General features: G+C 40.4%; 1 protein-coding gene across 1 annotated transcript in view; it reads left to right on the plus strand.

Annotated features, from left to right (window-relative positions):
• The window catches only part of inpp4b (inositol polyphosphate-4-phosphatase type II B), a 718,933-nt gene that overhangs the window by 307,208 nt on the left and 383,999 nt on the right, over nt 1-27,726 (plus strand). Inside the window, exon 5 of the mRNA XM_048597564.1 lies at nt 3,511-3,555. Within this exon, the coding sequence (XP_048453521.1) occupies nt 3,511-3,555 (45 nt within the window). The remainder of the gene's footprint in view (nt 1-3,510; nt 3,556-27,726) is intronic.

A 27,726-nucleotide genomic window follows, 5' to 3' on the forward strand; every position in this document is an offset into this window, starting at 1 on the left:
TCTAATTATACATCAAGGTTAATTTTTATCAAATCAAATGAAATAAATCATAATGGAACTTAGGTAAAATGATTTGTTTTTAAAAATAGATTTTAAAAATGAAATTCGACCAATAGGACTTAAATGGTACAAGTGGTATAAGGATGGCATTTATCATTAAATCTAAACACTGACACAACTGTTTCAGCAAAATACCTGCTTTAAAATATTGCTAAACAAAAATTGGTACAATTTAATTAGGTGTTTGTTTTACAATAATCAATCCCATCATTGCTGTCTCATGTTAACATTAGAATAAGTATGTACTTGGATCATTTAGCTCTGAAATGATAGCTGTAACTGCAATTTAATTCAGTTTATTATTATTTTGATTGATTCTACATGGTCTTTTGTTCAAATAGATTTACTTTGTAGTAGAGGTTCTGTTGTGTCTTTTTAACTTATTCTTTTAATAAACACTCTAATCAATCAGTTCTTTGAGGTGACAGAGGCATAACTTTTCTTCCTCAGGTAGGGATACCAACCTCACTATCCCAAAAATCATGATTCAAGCTCTAAAAAATTAAAAGCTCTTAAAAGATATATGGTATAAAAATCATGACTTTTTAAAAAGCATTAAACAATATTGATTGACAGCTAGTTAATAAGCCTCATTCATGGCTTACTAAATCTCTAATAATTTAGAGCTCTTTACAAAACTTATACTACAACTAAAAATGCTATACAAAACCTACCTGTTACCAGGTATAATTGTGGTTATCAATTTGCTCTATTTCTCTGAACTTGGCCCAAGGCCCTGAAAATGTAATTTTTTCAAGTTTTTATATATTGTACAAGGACTAATTCTTCCCTCCCTAGTCACTGCATATACAGGAAGTGAGTGATTGGTTTTGCACATAAGCTTGAGAAACCTTGGAAAGAAGCAATGCCCACAAGTGCAAACCAGAATTGGAATTGGACAGAGTAGCAGACCAGGTGAAATACATGAAAAAATAGAACTCAGATTTTGGTGACCTGGGATGTTTAAAATCTGTAGTGTCAGAGGAAGAAAAGAGAGAGGGAGGGCAGAGAAGTCCTCATTTTGATGATCTAAGCATGTCATTGTGCTGTGTTGCTTGTGGTAAGCTACTAAAGTCAAAACTAGCATTTTGAGGGCTGAACAGAGAAAGGTGAATACTTTTCTCATAGAGTGAAAGTCACGCCTGTCTCCTGACATGTCTCCCAGAGTGTGTCTGAATCTGCTTGAACTCAGGTAAGAGTTATAGGCAATCATACTTTGACACATGGTATAAATTCCTGTGAGGAGCAACTTCACTCAGGTTCTACACTTGAAAAAGCTTCTTTAGGTTACCTTTACAGTCAGCTATATGTTCTAGAGTACAAACATTTGCGTGGATGTGACCAATTGTCTACATTTGTGCAGCCCCTGATTGGGTACACATCTGTAACAGGATTGTTACAAGGATCTACATGAATTTGGAAAGGCAAGGACTGATTAGGGATTAGTCAACATGGCTTTGTGCACAGGAAAACGTATCTCCCTAACTTGATTGAGTTTTTTGAAGATGTGACAAAGAAGATTGATGAAGGCAGAATGGTGGACGTTGTCTACATGCACTTCAGCAAGGTTCCACATGGTAGACTGGTTAGCAAGTTTACATCACATGGAATCCAGGGAGAGCTAGCCAATTGGATGCAAAATTGGCTTCAAGGCAGAAAACAGAGGGTGGTTGGGGTGGGTTGCTTTTCAGACTAGAAGCCTATGATCGGTGCTGGATCCACTGCTTTTTGTCATTTATATAAATGATATGGATGTGAACATGGGAATGGTTAATATGTTTGCTGATGACACCAAAACTGGTGATGCAGTCAACAGCAAAGAAGATTATTTCAGAGTACAATGGGATCTTGATCAGCTGGGCAAATGGGTCAAGGAGTAGCGAATGGAGTTTAACTTAGATAAATGCAAGGTGTTGCGTTTCGGTAAGGCAAATCAGGGCAGGACTTATATACTTAACGGTAAATTCCTGGGGAGTGTTACCGAACAGAGAGACCTGGGGATGCAGGTTCAAATTTCCTTGTATGTGGAGTCCCAGGTAAATTGGGTACTGAAGAACGTGACTGGTGCACTTGCCTTTATTGCTCAGTGCATTGAGTATATGAGTAGGGATGTCATGTTATGCCTGTAGAGAATAATGGTTAAACCATTTTTGGAATACTGCATTCAATTCTGGTCTTCCTCCGATCGGAAAGATGTTCTTAAACTTTTCTGCAAGGATGTTGCCAGGGTTGGAGGGTTTGAGCTATAGCGAGAGACTGGATAAGCTGGGGCTATTTTCCCTGGAGTGTTGGAGGCTAAGGGGTGACCTTATAGAAGTTTATAAAATCACAAGGGACATGGAGAGGGTGACTAGCCAAGGTCTTTTTCCCAGGGTAGGGAAGTCCAAAACTCAAGGGCATTTAAGGTGAGAATGGAAAGATATAAAAGGGATCTAAGGGGCAACTTTTTAACACAGAGGATGGTGCATATATGAAATGAGGTGCTAGAGGAAATGACGGAGGCTGGTATAATTACAACATTTAAAAGACGTCTGGATGGGTATGAATAGGAAGAGTTTAGAGGGATATTGGCCAAATGCTGGCAAATGGGACTGGATTAATTTTGTTTATCTGGCCAGCAAGGACAAGTGGGATTGAAGGGTCTGTTTCCATCCTATACAACTCAATGACTCAATGACTCTATAAGTCTAAAGTTCTTTCTTGTATTTCACACGTTCAGGAGAGAGTCTAAATTTAACTCAGAAATCGCTTATCTCATGATCACAGCTGGTATGTCTAAAGTAGGTTTCTTCTTCTGGTTGAATATTAGCTAGGAAAGAGGCAACTTTATGTTGCCATTTCTGGTTTTTACCTGGTTTTGGATTCCGGTTTTGTGATTGTTTGTAGTCTGAGGACAGAAACGATGGCTGCAGTGTTGTTTCTATCACTAGCCACAGAACGCACATTCTGGTGAGACCTATATTGAAGAGAAATTCTGCAATTATAAAATTGCATCATCATTTGCCATTACTTATTTCAATGTTTTTTGAATCAACGTATGAAAGAATATGAATTAGATTGTCTTAAAATTTTGATTATTTGAATTGGTTTTATTATTTCAATATATTGGTCCATCACTACTTATACCCCTCAACATTAAAGATAAATAAGCAAAATTAGCTGATGGTGGGAAGAGAATCATATGCTCTGCAAGCCTGCAATACTTTTACAAGTGATGCATAAAATAAATGGCTTTCAGATTTTGTCATAAAGGGCACTTATTGATTTCCTGTCAGAATTTTAAAAAATTGCCTGTTTACTGCAGCTTTTTTAGTAAATGTAGGAAGAAATGATTTGTACATAAACATGACAAGGGTTTACCTTGTAACTCATACTAAAGTATATTTATTTTTAATTGTGGAAAAATAAGATAGTTGTTAGTAAGTTCTCTTTATTTACATTGATCTACAGGTATTGACAAAACTCCTTTTGAACCAAAGCTGGAATTCAGTCTTGGTAAGTTGAAAAATAAAGTTATCTCAATGTCTCAAGTACAAATAATATTGTATAACATGTTCAAATCTGTGTTCGGTTTTACAGAAAGTTTTCATAAATTGTCTCAAATGAACTCCTGTAATAATGAATTATTGCTTTCAAGTGTTTTGAATATTTTTTCAATAGTGTACATAATTACAGCATGCTTGGGCTAGATTAATCAGGATGCTGCAGACTCTGCTCCCCCCTCATCCTATGCTGAAAAGTCAGGAAGGTAGAATCCCACTCACGAATGCAGCAATGTGAAATTAAAAGCAACATTAGTTGCTTTAAGGTGGAACTTCAATTTCTTTCTCAGGACGAAACCCCACCTTGGAGAAATGCCAATGAATCAAATGGTGGGCGCTGCGTGGTCTCAGATGCACTAACCAGAAGTGGCGGCCCTGCAGGGACTGCAGGCGCGCCCACCATTATTGGGCAACCTAAGAATATCTAGGATCAGGGTCTCAGTGATGATGAATGCGGCTGAGTTTAAGATTCCAGAGTGTTAAAGGGCAGTGGGGGAATAACCTTAGTGGGCTTCGTCTCTGAAAGTTCCAGTGTAACTGCAAAGGAGGTAATTTCCCACCTCCTGACACCAGTCATGCAGTTCCAACTGCTGACTGATAGCCTGGTTTGAGCCTCCCCCTATTAATTCTCCAAAAGAGCATCATTAGGCTCAATGGTGAATGGCCACCCCCAATCTCAAAATTTCAGACAGGTCAGGGGCAAGGGGGTAGGTAGCAGGAGGGCCACCCATAGGATTTTATGTGCTCCACGCCTGCTTTCAAGTCATTATGAAGTCTAGTCCCTTTTGTTTCCATCCAACATGTCAAGGCAAATAGCAAAATGTGCAGTTTTATTTATGGATAGTAAGCACTGCAGATGCTGGAGTCAGAGATAACACAGTGTGGAGCTGGAGGAACACAGCAGGCCAGGCAGCATTTCTGAAATTTCTGAAGAAGGGTCCCATCCCAAAATGTCAACTTTCCTGCTCCTCTGATGCTGCCTGGGCTGCTGTGTTCCCCTAGCTCCATACTGTGTTATTCCAGTTTTATTTATGCTTGCTTTTCAGGCAAAATATTCTGATAATTTCTAAAGTATAAAAATGTTAGATTAATGATGCCCAACATTTTTGACCTCTGGTGCCATTGTAAATCTTCCTTTAGGTATTGAGATAAAATGAGGTGCAGCTGTTTACAGGACAACATCTCCAAAAGCAACATATTGCATTGAGCTCATTGTTATGCTTTTCATTTGATAATGAGGCCCCTTATCTCTGTCACCAAAAATGTATCTGTGGCTCCATGCTATTTCACATCCGCACCCCTTCACTGTCTCCACTTGTCTGGCGTGCAGAACAAGATGAACAGAAATTGCATGTAATGAAATATTAGGAAGGTTGAAGACTTTGCTTTTGGTGCCAGCCAAAAAAATTTGATTTTCAGTTGCTGACTCCTGCCTTTTGCCTGCCTGAAGCTGAACCAGATTGTTCTCAGCTTTAGTGCCATTTTTGACGCTGTGAAGAATTTCTAAATGCAAAGAAATGCCATCAGTAAGATCACTTATTCCACTTGTCCAATGTTGTCCAGTTTCTGTTCACCAGCTTAATTCTGGGATATGGCAGGATTTTCTTATGAGAAGAGGTTGATTAGTTTGGATCTATACTCAATACAGTTGAGAAGAATGAGAGGTGACCTTATAAAACACACAGAATTCTTAGAGGCTTGACAGAGTAGATGCGGAGAAGTTGTTTCCTCTGTGAGAGAGTCTAGGATACAACATTAAATGAGTTAGCATAAATTTGGCAGATGGTAAATAATGTGGCAAAATGTGAGGGTGTGGAGGAAGAATCTAGAAGATGAATATTATTTAAATGGAGAAAAACTGCAGAAATCTGTGGCATAAAGGGATTTTGGGGGTCCTTGTCCATGAATTACAAAAAGCTAGTATTCAAGTTCAACAGGTAATAGGGAAGGCAAATGTAACATTGGCACTTATTTCAAAGTGGATTGGAATATTAAAAACAGGGATGTTGTGATCAAACTGGACAAGGCACAGCTAGACTATACCTTGAATGTTGCAAACAGTGTTGGTCCCCTTATCTAAGGAAAGGTATGCTGACATGGGAGGCAGTCCAGAGAGGTCAGTCCTAAGCATAGAAGGATTTTGCAAGAGAATCTAGGAGCAGAGGGCATAATATCAGGTAAGGGGTCACCCAATTCAGACATATGAGGAGGAATTTCTTCTCTTTGAGAGTAATCAATCTGTGGAGGTCTTTACCAAGGAAAGCTATTCAAATACAGCAAACGTTTTATTAATCAGCATCTAAGGAACCAGGATTGTGCAGGTTGATCAAATATTCTGACTAATTGCAAGGTGCACATAACTGCAGTAAACCCTGACCAAGCGAAGCTTTGGGACATCAAAATCCCTCAAAAAATCTATGTAAAAACACACAGTAAGTAATAAAAACATAATGCAGAGAATATACACATCACTGTTATACTTTATTTACAGCATAATAATTGGACATTGCATATATGAATTATTGCTAATTTATCAACAGTGCTGGTTGATAAGGTGCCAGTTAAAACAGTTTGCTGTATATTCAAAACAGAGATAGACAGATTTTTATTTAGTAAGACAATCGAGAGTTGTGGGGAAAAGACAAAAAGAGAGTTGAGGATTATCAGATCAGCCATGATCTCATTAAATGGTGGCACAGACACAATGGGCAAATGGCCTACTTCTGCTCTTATGTCTTAGGGCCTCTGTCCCTGCTTCAGCTCACTTGCCATATTTAAACTGTTATCCATTCAGGAATTTCTGTAACCTTCACCATGTCTCCAGCTCTCAGATTTTGATATGTTTCACTTATAAACTGCTGGACACCGCTGATATATGCTGTACTTTAGATGGCCATAGCTTTAGGTGTGAAAGTCTTAAGCTCTGAGAAAACGCTTTAAAATCTCCCTCTTTGCTGAGCTTTTGATCACCTACCTTAGTATCTCCTTATGTGGCACCGTAAGAATTTTTTTGATAATGCTACTTTTTAAAAATTTATTGAGATGTGGATATTGCTGGCTGGGCCACGTTTGTTGGCCAGCCCTAGTTATCCTGGAGAAGGTGGTGGTGAGCTGCTTTCCTGAGCCACTGCTGTCCATTTTGACTCAGAAAGTCTCCTGTGAAGCACTTGGGATATTTTGATTTTGTACATTGAAGACTTATAATCCAAGTTATTTTTTTTTATGTATGAAAGGCATGCCAATGCATTTTATTTAAAATGCTATTTAATTTGTATATGTTTCTTTTAAAGTAAGTGAAATAACGTTTAGTTAAACTTTAGTTAATTAGTGTCATGTTGCATGGGTTAAAAAGTTGATTTTATGTTCAGGATACTAAAGATTATGAAATCCAAGAGCTCCTCATATACTTGTAGCTTTAATGGACTAACAGATTAGTCCCTGCATGAACAATTGTCATGCAGAAAATGGGTGCAAAAAAGACTAGCTGAACATACATTGTCCTGCATTAGCACTGTCATAATGGTAAAGGGAGCTTTGCAGACATCCTGGGCAGTCAACCAAAACAGGGCCCTTTGTTTCGAATTTCAGTCAAAGAATATTTCAAACATGCAGGGGTTAGCTTCTGACACTTCAGCTTTATATCCCACGTATGAAGTATATGCAACAGTTAATCATATAGTGCTTAAATTCAGATGTTTCTGTTGCAAAAAAATACTTGTTACGAGCATATTAATACAATTAACTTTCTCTTAAAAGATTTTATGATTTCAAAGGATTTTTGTCAAGATAAAATACACTGTGGCAAAATATGACTGACACCTTGCCATGTAAGAAACATGTTAAATAGCTGCCGCTTTGATTGAGGCAGCCTGTTCTTTTAATGTAGCTGCTACATAATCCATCACATTCACTAAAATCTACCAGCCAGTCATTTGTTTTTCAACTTATTAATACAATGCAGTTATTTCTATAGTTTAAACACAGTAGTAAGACTCCTATAGCATTTAACTACTGCTGAATAGCAAAGACTAAAATTAACTGCGGTGCTTTGTGACCCTTTATATTCAAGGGTAATACTTTTATATATCTGCACCATTATTGCTGCAACCATTAGGTTCAGTGTTTGAATATTCATTATGATGTTATTCCAATGTTCTATGTTAAAGCAATCATCATGTATCTGCTGTCAAGAGTAGTGATGGTAGTTTGGAGACAGTGTCATTGCAGTTGAAATTGCACTTACTGTACTTGGCTGTCTTGCCGTAGCAATGTGAGCTTCAACTCCAACACATTTGTGTATAGTCTGTGGCAACCATTAGGCATATCACTTGCGTCATCATGTTCGGAATGATGCATTTAGTAATGTGTGGATTTTAAGAGTTGTAACAGAGCTATCAACTGAAAGAAACAGCAAGGAAAAGTTATAAAAAATAACAGCCCATGCAAATTTGACTGGATGAGTCAAAATGTTGTGAATTATCCACTCCTTTCTGTTGTTGAAATCAAAGGAGATGTGAAACAGAGTTGTGATTTTTTTAATACTCCTCGTGGCAAATGTATGAAATAGCGACAAAATTAATTAAAACAAGCCAAGCATGTAAGTGTTAGTACTAGATGAGATTGCGACAAGCTGTATTGCAGCATAAATCACACTGAACAGCAGATGAGTGCAAGCTCTGAAGGCTTTGAAGATATACTTTGAACCCCATATTAATTCAAGATCACAGGTCAGGGAATGGGAAACTTGATCACTGTGGTATAGGAGATATGGTTTGTACGTTTGCAGATGACACCAAAATTGGTAATGAAGTAGACAGTGAAGAACATTATCTCAGAATACAACAGGATCTTGATCAGATGGGCTGATAGGCTGAGGAGTGGCAGATGGAGTTTAATCTAGACATAAATGTGAGTTGCTACATTTTTGTACAGCAGATCAGGGCAGGACTTATACACTTAATGGTAAGGTCCTGGGGAATGTTGTCAAACAAAGAGACTTTGGGGTGCATGTTCATAGTTCCTTGTATGTGGAGTTGCAGGTAGACAGGGTAGTGAAGAAGGTGATTGGTATGGTTGCCTTTATTGCTCAGCGATTTGTGTATTGGAGTTGGGGTGTCATATTGCATTTTACAGGACATTGTTTAGGCCACTTTTGGAAGACTGCATTCAAATCTGGTCTCCCTGCTACTGGAAAGATGTTGTTAAACTTAAAGTGGTTCAGAAAAGATTTACAAGGATGTTGCCAGAGTTGGAGGGCTTGAGTTATGGGGAGAGGCTGAATAAGCTGGGGCTATTTTCCCTGGAGCTCTGGAGGCTGGGGGATGACCTTATTGAAGTTTATGAAATCATGAGGGGCAAGGATAGGGTGAATAGTTAAGGTCTTTTCCCCAGGGTAGAAGAGTCCAAAACTAGAAGGCATAAGTTTAAGGTGAGAGGGGAGACATTTAAAAGAGACCTAAGGGACAATGTTTTTATGCAAAGAGTGGTGCGTGTATGAAATGAATTGTCAAAGGAAGTGGTGGAGGCTGGTATAATTACAACATCTAAAAGGCATCTGGACGGGTATGTGAATAGAAAGGATTTAGAGGGATATGGACCAAATGCTGGCAAATGGGACTAGATTAAATTAGGATATCTGTTTGGCATGGATGAGTTGGACCGAAGGCTCTGTTTCTGTGCTGTACATCTCTATGACTCTATTGGCACATCAAGTTGAAACTCAAGAGTGTGGACAATTAAAGGATGATGCAGTCAGAGATAGGATGGTCTTAGTCATTAGAGACCCTGTCATGATAGCATGTCTGCTGAGAGAGGAAAAGCCTTCAAGATGCAACATGCTGATGCTCTGAGGTTGTCAGTCATCAGCTGGAGCATTTTAATAGGAGAACAAATGAGACTTGCAGTATGCTGAATAATGGTCTAGGCCAAATGAGACCAAGGAATTGGGAGAAACTAGAAAACATATTTACAGAACAGACAAAAGGAAGATCAAGAACAAAGGACACAATATAAATATGGCATGGGACATAATAAAGAAGACAAGGGTGTGTGTCCAATGTGACAAAATTAGTGTTCTAACTGCATGAAGCTGAATCTCTCTCCATAAAATAAAAAGATACAGGAGCAGAATTAGGCCATTCAGCCCATCAAGTCTGCTCCATGATTCGATCATGACTGATATATTTCTAAACCCAATTCTCCTGCTGTCTCCCCATAACCCTTGATCTCCTTACCAATCAAGAACCTATCTATCTCTATCTTAAATACACTCAATGACTTGGCCTTCACATCTCTCTGCGACAATGAGTTGAGCAGATGCACCAACCTCTAGCTGAAGAAATTCCTCCTCATTTTAATTCTAAAGGGTCATCCCTTCACTCTGACGCTATGCTTTCGATTCCTCATCTCTCCTACTAGTGGAAACACCTTCTCCAAGTCCACTTAATCCAGGCCTCTCAATATTCTGTAAGTTTCAAGAATCCTCAACTGCTCCAAATATGACAAGGCCTTCATCCCTGGGATCATTCTTGTAAACCTTCTGTGGACCCACTCCACGCCAATACAAAACTGCACACAATATTCTAAATTCAGTCTGATTAGAGCCTTATACATCCTCAGCAGCAGTATATCTCTGCTCTTGTGTTCTAACCCTCTTGTAATGAATGCTAAAAGTGCATTTGCCTTCCTAACTGCCAAGTGAGTCTGCATGTTAACCTTAAGAGAATCCTGGACGCTCAAGTCACTCTGTGCTTTCTGAAAACTTTCTCTACTTAGAAAATAGTCTGTGCCTCTTCTTCCTAGCAAACTAATCACTCTCCCACATTGTATTCCATCTCTCCTAGCTTATCCAAGACCTGCTTCCTCAACGTTACCTGCCCCTCCATCTTTGTGTCATCTGCAAACTTAATGAAAATGCCCTCTTTTCCTTTGTCCAGAACATTAATGTAGAATGCGAATAGTTGTGGTCTCAACACAGACCCCTGCGGAACTCCACTAGTCAGCAGCTGCCATCCTGAAAAAGACCCTATTACCCCTATTCTCTGCCTTCTGCTAGTCAGCCTATCATCTACCCATGCCAGTACCTTGGTCTAACACCATAGTCTGTTATTTTATTTAGCAGCCTCCTGTGCAGCACCTTGTCAGAGGCCTTCTGGAAATCCAAATAAATCACGTCCACTGGCTTTCCTTTGTCTAACTTTCTCATTACCTCAAAGAATTAAAGCAGATTTGTCAGGCATGACCTCCTCTTGGTGAAACCGTGCTGACCCAGTCCTGTTTTACTATGCACTTCCAAGTACTCCACAATCTTATCTTTAATAATGAACTCTAATATAATACGAACAACCAAGCTCAGGCTAACTGGCCTATCGTTTCCTGCCTTCTGCCTCCCTCCCTTCTTATAGAGATATATTACATTAACCACTTTTCAGTCCTCCTTGACCCCAGCGATTCCTGAAAGATCACCACAATGCCTCTACAACCTCCTCAGATATCTTCTTCTGAACACTGGGGGCTTAAGTTCATGTGGTTCAGATGATTTATCCACCTTCAGACTTTTCTGCTTCTCCAGCACCCTCTCCTTAGTGATGGGCACTACACTCCCCTCTACCCCCTGACTCTCTCAAAGTTCTGCAATGCTGCTCATGTCTTCCACTGTGAAACCTGATACAAAGGGTCTATTCACTTCCTCCGCCACTTCTTTGTTCCTCATACTACTTCTCCAGCCTAATTTTCTTCCCTCCAATGTCCACTCTTGTCTCTCACTTACTTTTTAGATATCTTTAAAAAATTCTTGCAATATTCTTTTACATTATTAGCTAGCTTACTGTTATATTTCATTTTCTCCCCTATTATTGCTTTTTTTTTAGTTATGCTGGGTTGGTTTTTAAAGGCTTCCCACTAATCTAAACCAAATTGTATGCTTTTTCTTTCAGTTTTATTTTGTCCCTGACTTCCCTTGTCAGCCATGGTTGCCTCGTCCTCCCCTTGTTATGTTTCTTCTTCCTTGGGATGAATTTCTGCTATGCCTCCCAAATTACCCCAGAAACTCCTGTCATTGCTGCTCCAATGTCTTCTCTGCTGGTTCCCCTTCTAATCTACTTTGGACAGGTCCTCCCTAATGTCTTTGCAATTACTTTTACTCGATTGTATTATAGATCAAGTTTGCGTCTGATTCATCAAATTACATCTGTTTCAAGCCTCTCACTCTCAAACTACAGGGTGAATTCTATCATATTATGGTCTCTGCCCCATGGGGGTTCCTTTACCTCCAGCTCCCTCATCAAGTCTGCCTCATTACACTCACCAAATCCAGAATTGCCTGTCCCCTCGCGGGCTGTACCGTAAGCTGCTCCAAAAAAAGTCTTGTAGGCATTCCACAAATTCCTTTTATTGATATCTAATATCAACCTGGTTTTCCCAGTCCACCTGCATGTTGAAGTCCTCTATGATTATTGTAACAGTGCCTTTCTTACGTGTCTTTTCTATTTCATGATTTATTTTCTTCCCCACATCTTGACTGCAGCTTGGAAGCCTGAATATAACTCCCATCATGGTCTTTTATACCTTTTGCAGTTCCTCAATTCTACCCACACACATTCTACACCTTCCAACTCTACATCACCTGCTATTGATTTAATTTCATTCCTTTACTAGTACATGTGGTTCTGCTATAATGCATGTTTTGTTAACGTTAATTGGCTGTAACTCAGTTGATGAATGGTGGATGCCGTTTGGATAATGTGCACTTTCTGCTGTACAGGTATAGTGATTTTCCATAGCGATTTTCCTATAACGTGATTTTCTATGGCGATTTTCTGTAGCATTATTTTCTTAGCATAGGGTTATGCAAGAATGCAAGTATCGTGTTATAGGAGAACTACTTGTAAGGCAGCCCTTCCCCCTCTGCCTGTCCTTTCAATAGCATGTGTATCCTTGGATATTTAGTTCCCATGAAGTGTTTAATTGTTAAGAGGTAAAGTAAGCCTATGAAGAGCCAATAGTGAGATGCTAGTCAATGATTCTAGCTAACCACTTTACACTAGTTGGCATCATCAGGTTTTAAAATGATAAATTGTTTGTAACTGATAGTATGCTGAAAGTAGGAGAAGTGCATCAAGTGAACGGAAACTATCGGATAGTCATCAGTACTTCATGTAGCATGATGAGTATCACAGATGAATTGGCTCCAGATAGGTAGTGAGAGCACAATACAATGGAAAGAATAAAGATTTGGAGTCCCAAACAGTACTGTCATGATTCTTGGGGGAATTGCACGAGAAATTAGACACCACTATTCATGGAGTTGCCACAAAAGTGAATGCAACTATTGAAAATTCCAATTTGCCTGTAACTGCTATCCAAGATAAAAGCATACTACACTATAGTTCTAGTGCAACATTAAAAAATAATCTATTAATTGTAACATACATAACCTGAACAAGAAAATAAAATAACAGGATTTCCAATTCAAGCATTTTAAACTTTATCACTTTTAAAACTGTCCCACAGACACACAGACACATAAAGGAAAAGAAAACCAACAAAACAAATATTAGTAGGGAGAAAACAAAATGTCAGAAGAACATTTCTGAATCACCCCACCAAATTACAAAAGTAGATGTGTTTGGCAATCCTTTCAATTCTTTGATGCCTCGATGTTACCTGCTAGCAGTGATTGATCAGTCTGTAGTTCATTGGTGACTTGGTTGGACTCAGTCTTTTTGGTTGTCTTTGGGCTTTCTTTTTCTAATTATAATCTTAGTGTCTTTTTAATCAAAAATGAGAGAGAGTAACTTTACAGAGAAGGGGAAGAGAGAAAGAATGATGTAGCCCACCAGTCGAGGTTGCCTTGTTTCTCTCTGTTTCAGTTCCCTCTCAGAATCTGTGTTTAATTGGAGACTGACCAATCAGAAGATTGTTACTATGCTGAGTCCTCCTAGAACCGTGACAAAAGGAGTCAGAGCATCTGGACTCAATATCTCCAAAAACTAATCTTGGTCTGAATTTTACTTTTTATTTTTGTTAAGTGCGAGTTACATGGAAATTTTTGGAAGGATTCTTCCTATAAGGCCCAGTAAGATTTCTTGGTATATCTTACTGAACATGCCTCATACACTGTTTCTAAGCATCCTGTGCATCAGGTTCTAGCCCTATCTTACCATGCACTGTTCCCAGAACAACTCTTCATGTATCAGAGTGGCATGAAAAGACCTGCATCCTTTACATCCACACAATATTTGAGAGGCTGTTGCACACCCAGACAAGCATTGCCAATCCAGCATTGACCCTCGATAGCAGCATAATGGTACAACAGCTACAAAGCCCACCCTCACAATGCAAACCACATGCTGGCATCTTGACCTTGACTGTCCATGATGGTCTTCTGCATCCAGTTGTCATCAACTGAAACTGAATGTCAATTAGGTCCTGTCTGTCTCATAGCACCCAGTACAGCTAAGCACTGTCATCCACAAAGAGGGCTTCCTCCAGCACAAAGTTCTCATCCTTCTCCTTGGATAAGTACTTCTGTACCCCCTGGTCTCAATCACATAGTCTTATTGCCTGCTCCATTTGTGCAGAATCCAGCATGCCAGGAAGGAGCAGCACATTTTGTTTGGATTATACTGGAGGGCCCTCCCAGACTGTTCCAAGCCTTGGACCTGCATCTTCAGCAGCCCTTTTGTCTGTCCTGGTTGCAGCATGTGCATGAACTCAGTGAGACGCTGTGTTGGCCGAATGACTGACACATTACTTCTAAATGGGAATGCCTGCTACATTCCAATCCCTTTCATTCCCAGACCCACTTCAACCATAGATAACAAGGTGTAGAGCTGGATGATCACAGCAGGCCAAGCAGCATCAGAGGAGCAGGAAAGCTGATGCTGCTTGGCCTGCTGTGCTCATCCAGCTCTACACCTTGCTATCTCAGATTCTCCAGCATCTGCAGTTCCTACTATCTCTCCCATTTCAACCATTCCACTTTTACTGCATTCCTGAGAGTCTACTGTTATACTTACATAACTTATGATTCATGATGTTCCCCTTGTCCCTTGGGATCTTTGGAAGTTCTACAATCATGAGATGCTTTTGACTACCATTCACCTTCATTTAAGTTACTACCACTAACTTCTGCTTCACTGAGATGACAATGGTAGTTTAATGAGGACGAGTGGCATGCTACAATCCGTCTTTGAACAACATTTGACACTTAAGCATGTTCACTTTACATACGTTTTGTATATGTGAAGAAATGTTTTCAAATGACATGTAACAGGAGTTTTGAACCTCGTGTTTCATGCATTTTCGCCTACAATGTCCTAACATCTAGCAAACATTGATCCCACATTATCGCTCATCAAAATGACACTGATTGCACTCACCCTGGGTGTTGTCCAAGCCATTTCTCAGTTGCATTTTGAATATAGAGAATGTCAAGTGGTGGGAAGATGGACACTGTCAGTACCAGGCCCCACCTGGGTGCCAAGTACCCCTCAGAGCCTTAATGCCCCATTTACCTCTCACTGCCCTGACAGCCCATTTCTATCCATCCCTGCAATGTTGAGATCCACCACATTGAACTTCATCTACAGCTGTCCTCCCTATCCCCTCAACTCCATATTATACAGCCTAATGATGTCCTCCCTGTTCCTCTATACTCCCCTGGGTAGGTGATGGTAGTGGTTACTGCCAATAACTTCTTCCCACCACCCTTTAGCCTAACCCCCTTCTCATGCTGTTTCGTGTAACTCCATGTACCTTGAGACTCCCCATGTCACCATCCTTATTCCCATCTCCATAAATACCTCTATTCCCCTCCACCCCACCTTGACTCTTCCACTCTTTCCTCTTATAGGGAATTCCCTCACTGCCCCAACAGGACCCCTTGCATCCTCCTTAACCCACTGATGGACACCTAGGAGTGTATTCACCCTAGTCCTCTGATTGATGTTGAGGGGTATGATTGACTAGATCCCAACTGCTGTCCTTCAAGCTCCCCAAGTGGCAATATGCAATCTTTCTGACTTCTGCTGGACCTACAGGACAACTCATTGCCCACTCCCCAGATTGCAGTTAAACCAACCCCATGATAGTGAGCATTCCGAGCTGACAACTGACCATTGCCGAGCCACTGGACTGTGCAGACTGTGCCCCTGAGCAATGGTACCTTGACCTCCCCTGACCAACAGCAGCCCCATTGACTGGACTGAGGACTAGCCTCCACCCAGTTTCCAAAATTGTTGAATACACATGCTGTGTGTTTGCTGTTTAGACAGCTATCACATGCTGTAGGTGTTTAAACTGTTCTTTCAGTGTGCTATACATCAAAATGTCCCTACTTCAGTTAGTTACCTAGTGATAAGCATGACCAGCAGCCAGTCGGTGTGTCTGCACAAAGTTGCTTAGCGATATGGCAGAACTGATATAATTTTTTACTCTTGCTGAAGCACCAATGCATTGACAGATATGACAAGGCAAGGCATGATGCTGTGAGAATCTGTAAGGGAGGTGATAGCTGAGTGGTGTTATCATTGGATTGTTAATGGCAGATGGTGGAATTTGAATTCAACAACAAAAAATTCTGGGCTTAAGAGTCTAATTATGACCATGAGTCCATTATCAATTGTTGGAAAAAACAATCTGGTTCACTAATGTCCTTTAGGGAAGGAAACTGCCATTCTTGCCCTGTCTGGCTGTCATGTGACTCCAGACTCATAGCAATATGGTTGACCCATAACTGCCCTCTGGGCAGTAAATGTTTGCCGAGCTAGCAATACCCTTGTCATGTGAATGAATAAAAACAAAAAAAAAGCAGGTAGATGAGTGAAGACTGAGAGAGTGAGCAAGCAGCTCTGAGATGCAGCTAATCATGAACTGGGTTCCTGTTGTTGACTTGCTTGCCGAACTGGCTTGTTCTCATTCAGACATTTCATCACTGTGTTAGGTGACATCATCAGTGGAGCCTCCGATGAAGCAGTGTTATTCTACTCCGCTTGGAATTTATACTGTATGGTCCGTTATGGTGAGTAGTGTCATTTCCAGTTTTGATCTGTATGGGTTTGTATGTGAGGTCCAATTCTATGTGTTTGTTGATTGCATTACGAGTGGAGAACCATGCCTCTAGGAATTCCCATGCATGTATATGTTTGGCTTGGGCTACTGTGGTTACCTTGTCCCAGTTAAACTGATGGCCTTCATTGTCTGAGTGTACCGATATTAAGGGGAGTTCGTCGTGCCGTTTTGCTGCTAGTTGATGTTCATGTATTCTGATGGCTAGTTTCCTTCCTGTCTGTCCAATGTAATGTTTGTGGCAGTCGTTGCATGGTATTTTGTAAACCATGTTTGTTCTACATGTTGTGGGAATGGGGTGTTTAATTCTTGTATGTGTTGGTCATAGAGTGGCTGTGGGCTTGTGGGCCATCATGATTCCTACTGGTCTTAGGAGTCTTGTTGTCAGTTCCAATATGTTGGTGATGTATGGCAATGTGACCAGTGCGTTAGGGCATACTGTGTCCTTCTGTTGCAGTCTGTTTAGTAGGCATCTGCGGATGAAGTTACAGGGATATCTGTTTATGAGGATTTTATATGGGTGCTCTTCCTCTTTCCTGTGTTGTTCCGGAGTGCTGCAGTGTGTCCTGGCCCAATTAAATAGTGTCCTAATGCAGCTTTGTTTGTGAGTGTTGGGGTGATTGCTGTGGAAGTTGAGGATTTGATCAGTGTGGGTTGCTTTTCTGTATACTGAGGTTTGGAACTCCCCGTTGGTCATACGCTCAACTTTAACATCCAGAAACAGAAGCTGATTATTGTTTTCTTCTTCCCTTGTGAATTTAATCCCTGTGAATACGCTGTTGATGTGGTGGTAGACATGCACGGGAATTCCTAGAGGCATGGTTGTCCACCCGTAATGCAATCAACAAACACAGAATTGGACCCCATATACAAACCCAAAACCGGAAATGACACTACTCACCATAACGGACCAAACAGTATAAATTCCAAGCGGAGTAGACGAACGTCGCTTCATCGGAGGCTCCACTGATGATGTCACCTAGCACGGTGACGAAACGTCTGAATGAGAACAAGCCAGCTCGGCGAGCAAGTCAACAACCTCCCCCACAGCCCAAGCTACAGATCTTTGCCAAAACTTTTGAACTGGATTCCTGTCCCACCAGAAGGTGACCATGTCGCAGCCTTTCAATGCTAGTTGTAGATGTGTCCTGCGATGCAGGTTTGTACTTCCCGAGAGGGCTGCATGTGTTTGGAGATGAGTCACTGTGATAATAAGGGGTTGGCAAATATCGGATGCCGATGTTCAGGTTCAAGGGGTGCCTGTGGCTGGTACACATGGATCATGCCTTAAGATTCTATTTGGTGCTGAGTAATGTGAAGTTTGGTCATGGCCAACGATGAGTTGCAGTCACCAGGTACTATATTGGAAACTGAATGGAGGCTAGTCCTCAGTCTAGTCAAGGAGGCTGCTGTCAGTCAGGGTTTCCTGGTACAGTCAGGGGCTCTGGCTTCCAGTTCGAGAATCCTTGATATCTTGCTTGTTTGGCATCTTTGGTAGGATAAGCTGAATATTAATTGGCAAGTTGTGGTATGAATAAAGTATTTACCAAGCTCAAATTCTCCTTAGTTGGCAACCTTCTGCTGCCTAGTGAGAAACTCGCAAAGACAATGCAGTGAGATGCTCCTGACATCCAGATAAGCCTCATTGGACTCCTGATATGATTCTGTTCAAAACCTAGCCTTAGCCCATGTCACTGAGACCTCCAAAAGATTTTACCCATAGTCTCATTTTCATCAGTTGGCTTAACTTGTTTTTCCAAACTGCAATCAACACCTTGTACATCCTCCCCTTTTAAAACTGTGTCTAATTCACTCATTTTCAGTTCATAGTCCAAAAACAAAAAGACAAGGAGCAGAATCCTGTAGGTTCCTGTATAACGTGTGCTTCATTGAGAAATCTAAGTGAATCATGGCAAAGTTCCCCAGTTCCTTTCTCAGTGTTAGGAGCAACAAGTTGCATTATCCAACAATATTGAGACAATATTCTTGCTAGGGGTCTGTGAGATGCCTATTATTGGAGGTTATCACGTGTTACGCACCACTGGGATAGTGCACTGGAAATCAAGCACTGCTACTCCTGCAGTCATGACAAAAGTTAAAGACCTTGGGAAAGAAAGCAAAATTCCCCAGTTTCAGTCTTTTAGCTCCTGGTTGATGGAAAACACAGACCAGGTTTCTGTACTTAACAAGTTTGCTTTTTTAAAACAAATAAAAGAATTTTCAGTGCAGATAAACAATTATGAACTGTCAACATATAACTCTACTAGTTAAAATTCTAACTCATTTATAATTCCCTATCCATATTTTACAATTAGGAGACAAGGCATGGATGTTATGCCGAAGGGAAAGACTTGGCAAACAGTTCAATGGTCCGTGTCCAGATGGTTTGCTGAGATGATCCTTTTGCTGATCAGAATGCTGTTTCTCAATTTTCCTTCTCCAGATACTTCCACTTTTTGTAAGAGGCCCTGACTTATTTGTTGAAAGTCATAGCTTTTTGCAACTGATGAGGGCGAAAAAATTGGCTTTCTTCAGGTTTGAGATGCTTTTCACTGCAGAGCAGAAACAGAAATCCTTTTCTTGCAGAGGTCTGAAGGCTTTTGACACAAACATTCATATCCAGAAGCTGTTCAACTACCTGTGAGCCAGTCATATTGCTGTTGGCAGGCAGGAGGCTTTTGATATGGATAGCTGGTCAGAAGTCCACAGCCCAATCAACTGCATGTTGCCAGCCAAATCTTCATTCATGCATAGCCCTAGTTCGCTTTTGTCTGGAACTAGACTTCATGCCAGCTTGAACAAGCAGCTCTGAAAACAGCACTTAGAGTCAATGTCAGTTTAATCGATTTTAATTCGTGCTGCAATCCTTAACAATCCTTGGTGTTAAAAACAGTTCTTTTTCCATTTCAGTCCACAATCAAAAATGCAGAGGAAAAAGAAATACATGGCCCTCAAACACTCTCATTAACACTGACTCTCACCTCATTTATACGTAGATTCCTGTTCTCGCACCCACCAGATAGAAACCCATAACACAACTGAGGCAAACTGTCCTAGGGTACAAATGGGTACAGATCTGATTTCCCCTCCAGCTGAACTGTAAGTATAACAGAATGTTGTCTTATATGCAGTGATGGTTTCCATGGGTGATGTGGAGCTGGTACAGAAGGTATTGATGGTCATACAGCACTTACAATCCGCTACTATCTCTTTACAGGATGACTTGAAATAAGGTCCCAAGTCAAAGTGACAAAATGAGTCATTCCATGGCCCTCCTTGTCAGAATGCAACATGTTTCACTCTGAGGAGCAGTGTATTAAGCCATCATTTACAAGAGATGGGAGACTGTTCAGTGTCCTCATTAGGAAAAACCTTTTCTGCACCTCATGTTCCTAACACATGTGCATTGCTGGCGTGACCAATGGATCCAGCCACAGCAAGTGTGGTTGTCACAGTTGCTTTCATGCCATAATGGTGCAGGAGTTCATATAATAGAATTATAGAATCCGTACAGTGTGGAAACAGGCCCTTCAGCCCAACATTTCTGCACCGACCCTCACAGCATCCCACCCAGACCCATCCCTCTAATCTACACATCCCTGAACACCACGGGCAATTTAGCATGGCCAATCCACCTAGCCTGACTGTGGGAGGAAACTGGAGCACCCAGAGGAAACCCACATAGACATGGAGAGAATGTGCAAACTCCACACAGACAGTCGCCCGAGGGTGGAATTGAACCCGGGTCCCTGGTGCTGTGAGGTGGCAGTCCTAATCACTGAGCCACCGTGTTGGAGGAGGTATGACTGTACCAGTCAGCCCTGGACCAGCAACAACCTGCAATTGAAACTGAATAGCCTCCACCAGATGCAGAAGAGTGTTTTGGTAGTAAGTAGTGAGGATTTTGTTTTGATGTATTTGCATCTAATTTTTAGCTAAACATGTCTCATTTCTAAGCAGTTCATGATTTTCACAAGCACTGCTGAGAAACTAGACGTTGCCAGTTCTCAACTTGAAAGTTTGAGTGGTTACTAGGCAGATGAAGCTTACCAATTGCTTTTCTGGACTTCTGAGCTCAGCTTCATTCATCAACATATGATGGCAGATTGGCAGCAAATGGCTCTACCCTTCATCCATGGATGTTGACATTAGCAAAACATCAATAAATGATCATGGCTGATGACTAACTCAGAAGGCATGTCGTGACTTTGCTACTGCATTTTGGAGCTTACCAAAGCCCTACATTGCAGTGCTTCTGTCAGGTTGCTGCATGTTGAGGAATATACAGTCATCTCATGTACTGAGGGCTCTTAGTCAAAAATAAGATTTAGGGCAAATTCAAACCTAAACCTCTGCACAGACTTTGCATACAAGCGAAAGTGGAACTGATTAGAGTTCATATACTTCTTTTGTTAATGAATGATAATTTTGTTTATGACACTGTATATTAGGTAACTTGCATACCTAGTCACTGCAAATAATAGTGCATGCATTTTTTTTTGTTCCTGATGAAAAAGAGGATATTTGGAAAAATGTAATTGCATTTCATGTACTGGCTGGCTTAACGTAGTCATGTGATCACTACTTACATTCTAAGTGCATGCCTTTGTGTCAGTTTTTGGCAGCTATTAGGCAAATCATTTGAAACAATGGCCACTTCTAATAAAAGTAAATACCATAGTGGAGACAGGAGGCGCTCATATAGGAGAATATTATATTTTATTACAAAAAATATCCGCTCAACTCAACAGCAAATTGTTTACCCATTTTTATGCCCTTTCTTTATTACTGCCTCCTGATTGATGGTTTAATTACTGCCCTGTTAATTAAGACAATCAATAGTTGAAGGCAAACTTAATTTTTCTGCATTGTTCCATTGATCCTTTTGTTTTTAGAAGAAATATAAATGATAAACTGTGAAATTGCTTAAATGTATTACCAACAGATTTTGCTTTGCCTTCGCAATAGCCTTTATTTCATTTTCCCCACTCCATATACTTTGACATTTCCAAGAGTGAAGCAATTGTGTTGGCACTGGGAAAGGGAATACAAAAGAAACAAAATTATTTTGAACTGACATGATGACAGTTATGGAGAAGCTTTGTGCTGGTACAAAAAGAGGCTTCATCATTGCTGTAACTAATGACAAAAAAAAAGTGAGACACATGCGAGGAACTTTGGCTCCTCATCAAGTTGCTTATTTTTACAGTTCTAAAGAGAGGTAGGTGGTAAGGTGAATGCAGTTTTCGGTTGTTAGTATCGGCCTTTTTGTATAATTACTGCCCTTATCCCCATTGAAAATTCTTATAGATTCTGAAAAGGGTTTCTGTAGGACATGGCTAAAATGATCATCAAGTATAAATTGCATGCTGCCTCACCTAATTACTAATAAACATTAAGAAATGAAGAATAGCTGTAAGTTTCCTCTAATGATGAAAAGAATGCATGCAAATGGAATAGAAATGTGCCCATGGACACTCTTGGTTGGGAGCAAAGTGCAAATTAAAATACAGGGGGAAAGAAAGTTAATGACTTTATTGCTTTGAATATTGGCTACAGGAAGCTTGAGTAATCAAGACAGGCAATGGTAACATGAGCCTAAATAGTCTTTTCAGTGGAAAATATGGTCAATAACTCTGCAATTGTCATTTAAATTTGTTCCATTCAAATGGTTACCACTGTACTAGAAGCATATTATGTTTCTACATACCTCATCTGATACATTGGAAAACACACTCCTAATTAAGACATTTGTGGAGCTAGATTTGTTACCACATGGCTTTTTTCTTTTAGACATGAGACTTTACAAAGTTTTTTTTGGCTTTAGTTTCCTTTGCATCTTTACTGAATTTAGAGAAGACTCTGAGACATATAAATAATAGTTCATTAAGTAAATTAGTGTTAAATATTACAGAGTTCTGCATTGTTTGTGCACGAGAGCTCAGTGAATTGACCTTTAGATGCTCATTTAAGCCAGGGAGGAAATAATTCAAAATCAAACTTCAGAAAGATAAGACTTAAATTTGCTATTCCTCATCTGTAGTATTAATCAAACATGTGCAGGAATCACACAGGAGTGTGAATATTGTGGGTTTTAGCAAGAAATATTAGGGAGATGATGGCCTAGTGGTATTATCATTGGATTCTTATTCCAGAGACCCAGGCAATGGTCTGGAGACCTCAGATTCAAATCCCACCATGGCAGATGGTGGAATTTGAATTCAATTTTTAAAAATCTGGAATTAAGAGTTAAATGATGGCCATGAAACCATTGCTGATTGTCGGAAAAATCCATCTGTTTCACTAATGTTCTGAGGAGGAGTCACTGGACCCGAAACGTTAACTCTGATTTTTTCTTCACAGATGCTGCCAGACCTGCTGAGCTTTTCCAGCAACTTCTGTTTTTGTTCCTGACTTACACCATCTACAGTTCTTTCACATTTTTTTGGTTCATTGATGTCCTTTAGGGAGGGAAACTGCCATCCTTACCTGTTCTGGAAAACATGTGACTACAGACCCACAGCAATGTGATTGACTCTTAACTGCTTTCTGGGATTGGTAATAAATGCTGGTCTAGCCAGCGACACCCTAATCCCATGAATGACTTTTTAAAAATGGCAGAATCACATAAGATGTCCAGTAAAGTCTATCAGGATGTTGGGAAGAGCTCACTGCACCTTTTAACTAAGTTGTGAGCATCAAGGCGAGGTTCTCAGGAGACAGCAGTGAGTTGCCTATGAAGGGGGTTCTTGATTGTTAACAACGTTATTAACTGAACAGTAGTGTGCGGCATCCTGTCCCCACCATAAGCAAATTAAATGCTGAGAATTCTCTACTTGGAGGTCAGAGTGGGTACCTGGAGATTTTAGCTCACACCTTGCCCCTCCAGACCTCCGTGTTGGACTACATCTCATGACACGCACCATGGGCACTGGCCATATGCACCGCATGTCCACAGAAATTGGCATCCGACAAATCAGCTTCATGTAAATATTCTCATGACATCTCCCTGATCCACTTACAGTACCCTTCTGCACTTCAGTCCAAACCTTGGGATAAGGCAACAACTGTTGTAATAATGTTGCAGTAAGGCCACTTTATGCTCAGGCTCATGCACCCAGCAAATGGATTGTACCAGGCTACATCTTTTGGCCTTTTCGCTTGCTGACAGTGTTCACTCACACTTGAGCCTACAGGGATGCTCACAGATCCCTGCCTTTTGCCGCCTTTTTGTTTTTTGCCCTTCAGTCAGAGCGACCAGAGTCTCAATACTGCTGTATTTTCTTCCGTTTAGCACAGACACAAAGCCAGGAAGCTTGTCATGGTTGTCAGCAGTCGTCAGTTAAGTCAAAGAAAATAGGCTTCATGAAGAGAGCCCCAGCACACTAAGTCAAAGGCAGCCTGATACCAGTCTAGGGGCTTACACATGGTCAGTTAGCCACTTGGGGCAGAGAGTCAGGATGCTCTCCACATAAGGGGTGAGGAGTCAAATTTCAGGCAGCCCAACTATCTCGACACTTTCTGCCCTATTGTGGGCTATTTTCGTTTTGGAATGAGAGAGACGTAATGAATAAGGGAGATGAAAGTTAGTAGCACAACTGTTATTTTTAGTGAAGGTCGGCAACCGTCCTTGGCAAGTGAATGGACAGTGCAGGCGTAATGCAGAGTGAGTGATTTTGGGAGTTGCATTGGATGACAACAACTGAAGTAAAATATTTCGGGCAATAGTAACAGTGGCAGAGCGCTGGCCTTGGTGTTAGATGGGTACAACAGCAGCATAGAGTGAATGAAAGGTGGCAGAGGGAAGATAGTGTAACACTACGTTAGCAGAGTGGAGAAAGCCATTGACCTTCATCCTACATTGTTATGCATTCTTCCAGTTGACTGAAACTGCACTGACCCAAACACGCTGGCATGGTTTGATGACAAGGCCTCCACTGCCATTGTGGAGGAAAAGGGTGTCCTATATCCCAGTCACCCAGCCCACAAGAGCCTCCAGGTCCATGCCTGCAAAGTGGGGTGCCAATTTTCCTTCTTTGCCATGTTCAAGGCAAATGAGAGGAGCCACGAAGGATAGCTGTGAACTGATGGTGCTTGTCTGGGTCAGGCTTTCAAGCATAGAGCTAGGGATGCGAGTCCATTCCAGGATGTCCTGGCAGTGTTGAGTTGTTGCAGCGAGTGGTAGAATGGGGCTAGAATTGGGTTTGAGGTATGCCATGGAACAGGATAGGCAGTTAATAGGGTGTGTTTGGTAAGATGTGGTATGAGATGTCACTAGGCCTCTCAGTGAGAAATCCACCATGAAACCCGACAAAACTGATATTACGTAAAACAAAAAGATTTATCCCATTGATTCATTTTGTTCATTGTCTTATTGAGACTTCTTTTCCAAACATTTTTTTCTCCATGGTTATTGCTCAACTTCATCTAGTCTCCATCAATAAGAAAGCAGATCTGTGTCTGAGAGATGTTTTTGAGCCTGGTCTAAATGATGTGGAAAATAGGGCTGACACATAAGACTATTCTGAAACAAAGATGCTAAAATTGTCTGGAGTAAGTGACTTCCAAATACATAGACAAGTAATCTGACTGAAGATGTTTGTTTTAAATTATGGTTTAATGCACATTATCATTCAGGATAGCAATAGACACTCAACAGTTGGCTGCAGTGATAGTGAATTGAGGAGTTAGAAATTAGGGTGGATGCAGCTTCTGATTGTATCCAATTATTCCTGCTGGAAGGTGTGCATGTCTGTTTACAGAATCTGACATAATAATGATTCATCCCACAATTTACTGGCTTGCTTTCACTCTGTGTATGTAAATGTGTAGATTTACTGCTGAATTAATTCAGGAACAGGAGGTAAAGTGTGCAGGAACGGTTCAGGATCCTATTCCAGCTCTTGTCATGAGGTGCAGAGCACTGGTCTTGATACTTCTCAGTAGATTTCCAAAATTATCCTTTATTCAATACTTGTCAAATCTTGCCAGATTGTACTAAGTGTTTTGTGTATTTGCTGCATTCCTGATTTTTCTGATCTACTGCCAGATGTACACAAATTTCTGTCATGCTATTACAATTAAGCATGCTTTTAAAAAAGAATTCATAGCTTTTTCAGCATGTTTTTTGCTATTTTGCTGTTAAATCTTCAAAGCTTGCTCACTTGCTGCTCTGTGACCCAAATGTCACAAAACCTTCTTGAAGATTGCAATTTCAACCACTTAGTCAACTGTGTTGTTAATCTTGCCAGCCTCATTGCTACATCTCTGAACTATGTTGCCACCAGTGTTGTTAACGAAGTATTAAGTAAAATCTTTCTTCTCCTAAGGTTAAATTTTGTGTTAAGGTTCAGTTGAATTTAGAATTAAAAGATAGCTCATATTTGAGGTTGTTTTCAGTTAAGGATGGGTAAAGAATGATTTTATTTCAAGTAGTTGTCTGGTACTACAGAGCTTGAGTATTGCTGAAACAAGAGACACACTGTCAAAGCTTTTCATCTTGCACTTATCAGGATAAAATGTCACAATAGCAAATTTCAAAGGGAATAAAAATTTCTACTGCAAGGGAAAAGGGTGCTGATTCTATTTAAGTGAGTGATTTTCATTTAGCTGAAGACTGATATAAGAAATGGCATTTATATCATGTATGTGGTGCCTTCTGGGTTTAACTTCTTGTGTAGTTTTGGTATAATGTTGGGAACCACACCAGTCAAATTGCACCCAGCAAGGGCCCACAAACACCAATGAGATAAATGACCAGCTGCAAAGTGTTAAAAATTTGCAGCACAGATGGAGGCCAATCAGCCCAAAAAGAGCCATTGGAACAAACCATTTTTTCAACATTTGATCTGATTGGATTTGAGAACAATAAATGCATATCTAAGTATATTTTCAATGTAATGAGATTTTCTGCTTCTATCACACTTTCAGACAGTGAGTTCCAGAGCCTCACCAGCTTCTGGACAAAATAGGTTATCCTCAACTTGCCTCTGATCCTTCTGCCAGTTACTTTAAATGTATACTCCCTGGCTATTGACATCTCTGCTTAGGGAAATAGGTCCTTCATATCATCTGTTACAATGCTTGTCATATTTTTATGACACCTTCATTAACACTCTCTCCAGTATCCTCTGTTCCAAAGAAAACGATCCTAAACTATTCAATCTTTTCTCACAGCTATCACGTTTCAGTCCTCGCAGCTTCGTAAATGCCTCTCTATTCTTCAATGTGATTGCATCCTTATTGTAATGCATTGAACTGAAATGTACATGCACTCTAGTTATGTCATTGAGGAGTACATATTGCTCATTGTAATCAAAAATCCTAGAATTACGGATGCTGGAAATCTGAAACAAAGGAGAAATTGCTGAGAAACCCAGCAGGTCCGACAGCGTCTGTCGAGAAAAAGCAGAGTCAATGTGTTGGGTCTAGGGACCCTTCTTCAGAACTGATTGTAACAATCATGAATATAAAAGATTTTTCAGGACATATTTAGTTGTTCATTAATTTTATTAATCACATTGTCATTTAAAAAAATTATGCCTAGTTGAACTTCTAATGGAATTTCTGAAAGTAAAATGGAAGCAAGAAAATTAATTTCTTAATAGTGTCATGACTGCTGGCTGCGAGGATGGGTTGGAGTTCATGGCACAGCCTGCATCAGAGCCCTGACTCTGCAACTTCAGGATTTCCAAACTAATCTGAGCATGCCCAATACCCTGAAGTTGCATTCAGTTTTGGAGGGGTAATGACCTTGAATCTTGGTAGTTCACACTCAGTGTCTCCAGTAAACCTCAAAAATATGAACTAATAATATTTGTTTTGAAAAAGAAAGTGAGAAGCAAGTTGGATTTACTACAATGGGGTGTGTGTGTATGTGGATGGGTTGGGGGTGGAGGGGGGATGCATTTGTAACAGATGTCAAAATATTTTATGAAACCAGCCTTGCTATGTTCTTGTTAGGGGAAAGGCTAAATTTCACAGTGGCAGTGTCAAGAGTACACAAATAGAAATGGGGTTACTGCCTTTTCTTTTTTTTTTGTCTAGCAATCAGTCT

Source organism: Rhincodon typus, chromosome 1, assembly GCF_021869965.1.
Source record: "Rhincodon typus isolate 14 chromosome 1, sRhiTyp1.1, whole genome shotgun sequence".
NCBI classification, from domain to species: Eukaryota; Metazoa; Chordata; class Chondrichthyes; order Orectolobiformes; family Rhincodontidae; genus Rhincodon; species Rhincodon typus.